General features: G+C 56.0%; 3 protein-coding genes across 3 annotated transcripts in view; all 3 read right to left on the reverse strand.

Annotated features, from left to right (window-relative positions):
• Positions 1–591: 591 nt before the first annotated feature.
• GMORB2_0700 (Fungal trans) lies at positions 592–3,085 on the reverse strand (the record flags this gene model as incomplete). The annotated part of the gene is made up of 7 exons (XM_035462685.1): positions 592–857; positions 964–1,271; positions 1,561–1,716; positions 1,797–2,012; positions 2,084–2,174; positions 2,282–2,935; positions 2,995–3,085. 7 exons carry the CDS (start codon positions 3,083–3,085, stop codon positions 592–594), a joined length of 1,782 nt encoding a protein of 593 aa, XP_035325615.1.
• Positions 3,086–5,528: 2,443 nt separating this feature from the next.
• Positions 5,529–6,681, reverse strand: GMORB2_0701 (Alcohol dehydrogenase GroES-like domain; the record flags this gene model as incomplete). The annotated part of the gene is made up of 2 exons (XM_035462686.1): positions 5,529–6,239; positions 6,349–6,681. Coding segments are annotated over 2 exons (1,044 nt in total), but the record flags the coding sequence as incomplete, so codon positions are not given.
• A 713-nt stretch (positions 6,682–7,394) lies between these two features.
• GMORB2_0702 (ammonium transporter, Amt family) overlaps positions 7,395–8,434 on the reverse strand; it is a gene marked incomplete at both ends in the record, with an annotated part of 1,829 nt that continues 789 nt past the window's right edge. Inside the window, one exon of the mRNA XM_035462687.1 lies at positions 7,395–8,352. Within this exon, the coding sequence (XP_035325617.1) occupies positions 7,395–8,352 (958 nt within the window). The remainder of the gene's footprint in view (positions 8,353–8,434) is intronic.

Here is an 8,434-nt window from a genome sequence, read left to right on the forward strand (position 1 = left end):
TGTGCACGGAATGAGACTGAGGCCGGAAAGGAGATATCCTATCGGATGCTTTTCATTGACTACATGATGAAAGATAAGTCAGGCTCACGAGTTTGGCCAGCCGCATACCTTCAGACGAGTCGTGACGGGACATGATCGGCGGTAATTCCGCTACACTAATTAACTCCAATCAATCTTGGCGGTTCCGGGTCCGGAAAAGTACTATCCTATCTTCCGTACTACTTCTGTCTCGTCCCCGCAACTCCCATCCCGCAAGCGAATCTGGAGTTGTAGCCCCATCTGCCTCTGATCTTGGTCCAAGTCAGCCAGGTTACATGGTTACGTTTATCTCATTGATTCTGGTCATCGATTGCATGTACAGATAGTAGTGACACGGAGCATTCAGACTGCGAAGGCTACATGTGCCTTGGTAGATCCCGACCACCCCATACATCGGAAGCAAGCTCTCGAATCTGCTCTTTAAATTCAGACATGAAAGGTGTGTGGCCCTATGTGATCAGTCCTTGCATCGTTTCCTCTCGGTTTCATTCATCCATAATAGTACTAATAATACAGCCCCCGTATATCTCATACGTGTGATGACGAGATCCCTTATTCGGAAACCCCTTTGAGCGGGAACTCCGAGGCCCCGGAGTCATTAAAGTCGAACGGTATGTTCCACAAATAGTCCTGATTGTCAAGGAACCATTGCTGCATCTCATCCTGGTATTTGTCCGAGTCCACAGCTCCAGAGAAAGCCCCGTACGCATCATCCGCTGTTTCTGCAACGCGGAAGCTGTCGGCTGTCTCGAGAGGAACAGGAACAGATGCAGCAGCCATACCGTTGGTCGGGAGGACTTGCTCTGCAGCCCGGAGATCTAGACGCTCGATATCGATCAGCATCAGCACCATAAACAAGTACCGACAAGAGCAGAGCGGCTCAAGCCTCCGCATAGAGGTGGCGGGAGACAGAACAGTGCGTACCGTAGCCGGTGCAGCTCCGCAGTTCCGAAAGGTCACATCGGTACCACTGACGGGACATGGCCTGCAAGCCTCGGAGACAGCGGTCGGCCCAGGCACACCACGCCGTGCGCAGGTCCTGCAGTGTGTTTATGGAGATGGCCAGATTGCGGATAGCCGAGCCGCGCTGGGGATTGGACGGCCGGGCATCAATCAGGTGTATGACACCGGCGGCGTAGGACAGGTGCACGCCAGCAATGGGAATTTGACGCTGATCATTGTCAGTCCCGGATGTGTAGATGGATGACGGGGTACGGTGCGGGTCAGGGCGCCTGGATTACCAGAGTATAGTGATGCTTGTAGACGCGCATGATCTTGGTCACCTGGGCTGCTGAGTGGCAGCATATTTCCATGTGCCGATTGGCGGTCGTGGCCTCGGGGACTGTCGCATTGGCCTCCGGGGAGCTTTCTGCTGCCGACGACCTCCGTCGTTTCCTCTGCACTAGAGGCCGGTGGAGGTTTATCAGATGTGCGTGGTACTGTATGCTGATACATTGCGCGATGGGTGCGTGAGTGGCCATGTCAAGTCGGGGGAGCATGGTTCGGATGACTAGATCTTACTGGAAGAGGTAGATGTGCGGTAGGGTGGCCACCTTTGGCGACAGGGGAAGACGCAGATACGTAGGCAGAGCCGTGTAGTAAGCTCGGAGGTTCACATCTGCCCTGCTCACGATCTCGTCAATCTCGCCACTGGAGAGTTGGCTGTTGGGAGCATAGCTGCCACGAGGGGAGCACAGTGTATTAGCAGTCGGCTGCAGCTGTCTGGGGAGGGTGCGCGTCTGGTTGGCTGTGCTCACATGGCCTCGATTGCCTCACAGGCGATCAACATGCACTCCGATACATAGCGTGCCGTGGATGTGATGTGGGAATGGGCCCCGAGCGAGCTGGACTTGTCCCCTTCATTGGTCACCGGCAGCCAAGGACTGTACTCGTCTTGATCGATGGTGGGCTTGGGACAGGTGATACCGGAGTTCTGTATGCTGCTCGGACGGCCAAGTCCGGACGCGAAAAGCCTGATGAGCGGACAGATCCTGTCAGAACTACGCCGTCTCTTGGAAAGGAGATGTCTGGTTCGAGGACATACTTATCCACCACATAGCAACCCCACCAGGTAACTTTCCTGACCTCGATCTCGTCTTCGCCGATGAGGCCTGGCGAGACCCATCTGGAGCAGTCTACGTGGAGCCCGAGATTGTGTGCCATTCTCGTGGCGTTCCCTGCTCGGTCTTCAGCACAACCGGGGACGTGCTCCGGGGTCCCACGGAGGTTGGGAAGCACTCACCACAATATAGCCATCCGAGGGCCTCCCGGCCATCCGACATGATGCGAAGTGCCAGGATCGCAGCCGCCTGGACCGTGGTGACGGAGGGCGCTTCGCTCTCGTAGAGCAGCAGGATCTTGGCCTGCTCGCAGAAGGCATTCCCCGCCGTGCTAGGGTCGTCCGGAACACTGCGGAGCTCGACGCGGTCCGAAAAACGGGCAGCGATGGCGAACATGGCCGACAGCAGCCCGGGGGAGCAGTATCTCCCGTCATCTTGGCCCCGACGGCTCCTGAGAAAGGCCCCCTTGTGCACGATGTAGTTCCACGGGTTCTGCCACCGCCAGTACAGGTCCAGCAGGTGCTCCTGCAGCTCGACCGCCACGTCTACAGACGTGCCGAGCTGCCTGGCCGCCGCCACACCCTGGGATTCCACCTTGAGCCGCGGAATCAAAGGAGCCGCCGTGCCGCTGCTGTCGGCTTCCCGAGGCAGGTTCAGCGAGCTCTGGGAGCCAAAGTAGTGGAGCTGGCCGTCATCGACGACTGCCAGGCGGCCCACCAGACCGGTGAGCTGGGCCATGGGATCCTTCTCATTTTCAGCGCTGCCCTCCGAAAGTTGGCCTGCATCCTCATCTTCCTGCAGGCTATTCACTTCGGGTGCGGATGGTGGCAGGTTGCCTAGCGATACTAGTTGGGACTCGAGATGGCGGATGCGCGCTTCGAGCGACGCCACGTACTTTTTACTCGGCGGTCTGCCGTTGGATGCGAAGAGACAGACGTCAGAATCTTCTTCTCCTTCTTTTTTTCCTTCTTCTTTTTTTCTGACATGACGGGGAGAATAAAAAGGAGCACCTGGTGATTTGATTAGAGTGGTGACTTAGACGTACTTGCGCTTGTTCTCAGCATGCTGGTAGACGCAATTGGTGCCTCGTCTTGCACATGCTTCGCAAACAGGTTCCTTGCCGTTACACTGCGGAATTGGATACTCTGGTATTAGTCAAAGCTAAGAATTGGAATGGAAAGATAGTGTGGTTGTGATTACCCGCATGCGCTTTACTCGACACTCGACGCAAGCGATAGAGACGCGTTGCCGCTGCTTCCTGGGTTCCTGCGACGACATGGCGTGACGTTGGAGCGGATGAGGATGCTATCACTCCGATGCATCCACTTGCATGTAATCATATATGTAAGGGCTTCGAGTGATCAACCGCAACACAAGAATATCGGGAACGTACGACGGTGGGAGGACGAGGACGAGTACCGGAACAAACCCCGCACCGGCTACCGGGAAAAGAAAGAAAGGCTAAGTCCTATGCGTGCCAGGGAGTCCTGTTCGCCAAAGGTCGGTCTGGCTTATCTTTTGTATTATAATAATTATTCAAAAAAATCGTGTCTATGAATACAACGACTACGTATCGACGTGGGACTAGAGACTAGCGTCACAAGTACAACACAAGACACAGTCTGGAGGTCTCTTCTGTACTCGTACTATCGATTCTGATGTTAAAGCGAGGTGAGTATAATATGAGTTACTTATGCCTAATTGCCATCGAGTATGCATATGTACACACCGTTCCTCTCTTAGCTCTTGGGTGTGAGGTGCCCGGGGGGAGGGCATCGGTCCTTACCCAGTGCAGGGGCCATGGGATGCTTGACTGTGTGAGAGTGAGAGATGGCGTCTCGCCCTCCATCTCGGTGTACCTCGTCTCCATACTCTAGCAAGTAAGTAATAGTATCAACTCTTCCCATCCTTGACTCCCTCCCATACGGTGGTGTAGGGGAGCGAGCTTTAAACCTCTTCGATGGCAACCCCCGAAGCTCAACACGCTCGAGGGCATCTTCTCAAGTTCGTTGAGAAAACGGGGCGGGACTGTAAATCACAAGGGCCCTCGGAATTAAAAGCGGATGTGCGGGATTCGCCGTGCGTGTACGGGAAACGGTTATCATGGACTTACTGCTGGCTGTCGTCACCCTGAAAACGCCATCTCTTGAACCTGTCTTGATGAATAGAGATGCCAGTCATCTCCAGACCGATGTGGTTTTCCGGGTATAGTAGGGGAAGCGAGTATCTTAGCTTTGCGTAGCCTTCTATATATAGATGCTCCATCCTCTCTCTATCCAACCGATGCGCCCACCTCTCTCGAACGGGGTCCCCAGCCAGAGGGCCGTGTCCGAGAAAACGCGACAGGATGATGGATGGCACGAGTACGATGGCTGCCACGGTGACAACAGGCCATCTGCTTTCCAGCTCATTGTATACAATCGTATAACGGCTTGATTCGGCAGCCATGGCTGAGATGTGCACGGAATATGTCATGCTGCAGATATCGATACCGATCCTGACGGAAGAAAGGATAGCAAGGGATCAGCGCTTGAGGGGGAAGAATATGTACATCATCTATCCTCCTATAGGCTATCAGAAGTCATGTCGGCATACATGCTGGTGTGATTTAATCATGTGGTATTACTTCACGTAACGACGACGATTTGGTCAGCCTCGTTCTCCCGCCAAGGACACATAGCGCTTACCTGATGGCATGGGAATAGTTTGAGCAGAAAGACAAACCGGCTTCTCAATCTTCCCCTCTAATCAGCTAGGGACTCACATTACTATTCACTCAATCCCCGTGCTATTCCACGATCTCGCGGAGTCAGGAGTTTGCCAGTCCAAACCAGGAGATCTGTCCCACATAGGCGTAGTCGGCTCTGCTTCGAATTCGGGACTTCCTATTTGGAACGGGAGCTTCTACGGGCCTAGGCAGACTTCCACGGGTACAGTCACGTTATGATGGAATTATAAAAGGTATTAATAGTGTGTGTATATTGAAGTGTGTGCTGTCCTCGACAAGGACACACATCTACAGAGGAATATAGTATAGGTAAGGTATTCTTATATAGACGGAGGAGCTATGTACAGGCACTCGTGCCATGTCCCTGTCTAACCGCATGAATTATATCAGCATGCAGCAATTCATACTCCAGAGATTTATGAATAGAGCCGTATTTATTAGCATTATTCGCCGTGTCGGCGCTGTTGCTAGGTCACATACCCATCACTCTCCTCCACGCAGGGACGCTGACACCGAAAAGAGAAGAGGAGAAGGAGGAGAAGGAACGACAGCTGCGCCGTTCTCGGCTGTGCGCATCTCATCGTATGAGTCTAGGCTGACATGCATGAGGTTGAACCCGGTATCATGATTGAAACACCAGCGAACCCGAATTCGAATGCGGTCGGAAACGCGGTGTGCCTTTGACCCCTCCAACCTTACTTCTCTGCTACCCGAAGCACAATCTTCTTGCCGTGAATCTTTCCCCGCATGGACATCTGCAGCACTTCCTGCAGCACTTCGAGGCCCTCCTCGCGGACCTCGTGCGGGTGAGGCGGCAGCCAGCCCTCTCTCAGGCCCAGCGAGAACATGCGACAGGCAAGGTAGGCGAACCTCCTGCCGACGTTGCCGCCTTGGTGCGCGACGCCGGTGTATACCTCAGACACCTGGATGCTCCCATCCACGGAGCTGTAGTCCTGGCCCGGGAGCATGACGGCAAGGTGCGGCTTGCGACCGTTGATGGGCGGGCCTGCCATGGCCTTGGAGACGACCTTGTCAAAGGTGCCGGGTAGGGAGACGGCGTCGAGAGCGTAGGGGGTGCGACCACGGTGGATGCCGGCCATCTCAAAGGCCTCCCGTATCGCGTCGGCGAGGTCCTGCGGGTCATGGTAGGCGGTGTAGTCGAGCAGGACGTCCCCTTCCTCGGCCACCAGCAGCGGCTCGACGAAGCTGCTGTTGGCGCTGCCCACGGCGACGATCGGGTGGATGCCGCAGGACAGGGCTAGCTTGATGGCGTAGGAACCCACGGCCGACGAGGCGCCGTAGACGAGCAGCGGCGTCGGGTTGAGCGGGTGGCCGTTCCACGCCGACGGTAGTTCGAGGGTGTAGAATAGCCCGAAGGAGGCGGCTAGAGCTGCCAGAGGGACCGTCGCGCCCTTTTATCTCCTCTCGTTCACATCAGTATGAAACACTCTTCTCTCTCTCTCTTCTTTCCCAACCCCCAAGTAGGTTGGGGTGTCTGGTCCCGGAAATCATGATCATTACCTCTTCAAAGCTGATGTTTGGTGGAAGCCGAAAGGTCTGGTGGGCCGGGAGGATGGCGTACTCGGCGTATGCGCCGCCGGGATCCGGGAATGCGTGTACGCCGGCGACGCGATCGCCCTTGGCAAACTCCCATACTCCCGGTCCCACAGCTTCGACAATGCCGGCAACGTCGTCTCCGGAATTGTGAGGCGTCTCGATCGTCGGGAACTTCCAGTCCTTGGGATTTGTCCCCGCGATCATGACCTTGACGAGGAGCTCATTGTCGCTCGGCGTGGGGATCGGCGAGTCCTCGATGACGACGTTGGCGTTTGCGCTGACTATAGCCTGCTTCATGGTTGGATGAGTGGTTGCCTCGATATCTTCTGATGGAGAGATGTTTCCATCGAGTGTAGCATTAAGTGCAACATCAAGTGTAACATCCTGCTGTGTCTCTGTTCGATGCTGCGATTATGACGACATGCGCGCTCGAGTCAAAAGCAGGGGGGGGGGGGGCACTTGGCTTCGAATGGCGAGAATAGACTTCGTGTGCTGGATACTCAAGATTCAAGATCAAACAGGGATGGTCGATGGGGCCTAACCATTTCCGGGCTGGATGGGAACGTAGTATGTAGCTATCTGTATTTCTCCGTACACGCGCACAATGCGCCGCAGATCTCTGATGGTTGGGGATGCACTCAATCGACGGGTTACGCATCAATGTCACTCGCGGGGGGACATAGGCGTGACACCTCCGACCGTTCCGAGTCCACGCACATGTACACGTCCCCACCCCCGGTTATTTTAAGTCATCAAACGAAGATCACTACTGGATCTGAAGACAGTATCTGCATTGTAAAAGAGAAATAATGTGCTAAACTAACAAGATGAGAAAGAGAAACCTACACGTTCATATCATACTTGCGCCAACTTCAAGCTACCCACGACGCACGTATAACGGTGTGTGCGGCGGTCGATCTGCGGCCTCCGCCATAAAACGCCATCCATTATCGATATTCATTCTGCCTTGCTAGCTTCCGGTGGTAAAAATCAGAGGGTATACAGTTCGATCAGTCAATCTTCTGTCCGTTGGGAGGTGGCAGTGTGGCCACGACGGGTTGAGAGACACCCTGGATACTCGGCGACCGCTCCGTATCGTGCGGGCTCATGTACTGGCCCATGCCAAAGATGTCGACGTTAGACTCGGCCAGATACTTGGAATCCAGGCCGGCGAGCTCCTCCTCCTCGGTGACGCGGAGGTGGCAGTAGGGGATCTTGTTGATGACGAACAGGAGCAGGCAGCTGACGAAGAAGCTCCAGGCGGCGCAGGTGACGGCACCGGCGAGCTGGTACCCCATCTGGATCCAGTGGTGGTCGTACCAGCCGCCCGGGTTGTCGACGGTGACGCCGTCGAGGGCGGGGACGAAGCCGGTGGCGAAGAAGCCAGTCATGATGTCGCCGACGACGCCGCCCATGCCGTGGATGGCCCAGATGTCGAGGCCGTCGTCGACGCCGATGACGTGCTTGTATCGGACGCAGTAGAAGCACACCATGGATGTCAGCCAGCCGATCAGGCACGACGTGTACACGGGCACGAAGCCGGCCGCGGGGGTGATGCCGACGAGCCCGCTGATGATGCCCGAGCAGAAACCGACGACGCTGAACTTGCGCGAGTGGGCGTACCCGAGCAGGGTCCAGGCCATGCCGCCGCCGCACGCGGCCATGTTGGTGTTCAGGACGGCGTAGATGCTGCGGATGCTCAGGTTGGCCGTGCTGGCGCCGTTGAAGGCCAGCCACCCGAACCAGATGAAGATTGTGCCGATGCCGACGAGGAACGGGTTGTGTCCGTGGAAGTGAGGGATCTTGGCGTGCAGGCTCTCGCCCAACGGATCCTTACGCTTGCCCAGCATGACGGACCAGGCCAGCGCACCGAAGCCGCTGGCGATGTGGACGGGACCGGAGCCGGCGAAGTCGAGAACGCCGAGCTTGTACAGCCAACCGGACGGGTTCCACTCCCAGTAAGCGAGGCTAGACGTTTGCAGTGGACTTGTCAGATCTCTCTCCTGTCATCCTCCGTGCCGGTCCGGTCGGAAGGGAGGGAGGGGGGGGG

Source organism: Geosmithia morbida, assembly GCF_012550715.1.
Source record: "Geosmithia morbida isolate 1262 chromosome Unknown scaffold_0, whole genome shotgun sequence".
Taxonomy (NCBI): Eukaryota; Fungi; Ascomycota; class Sordariomycetes; order Hypocreales; family Bionectriaceae; genus Geosmithia; species Geosmithia morbida.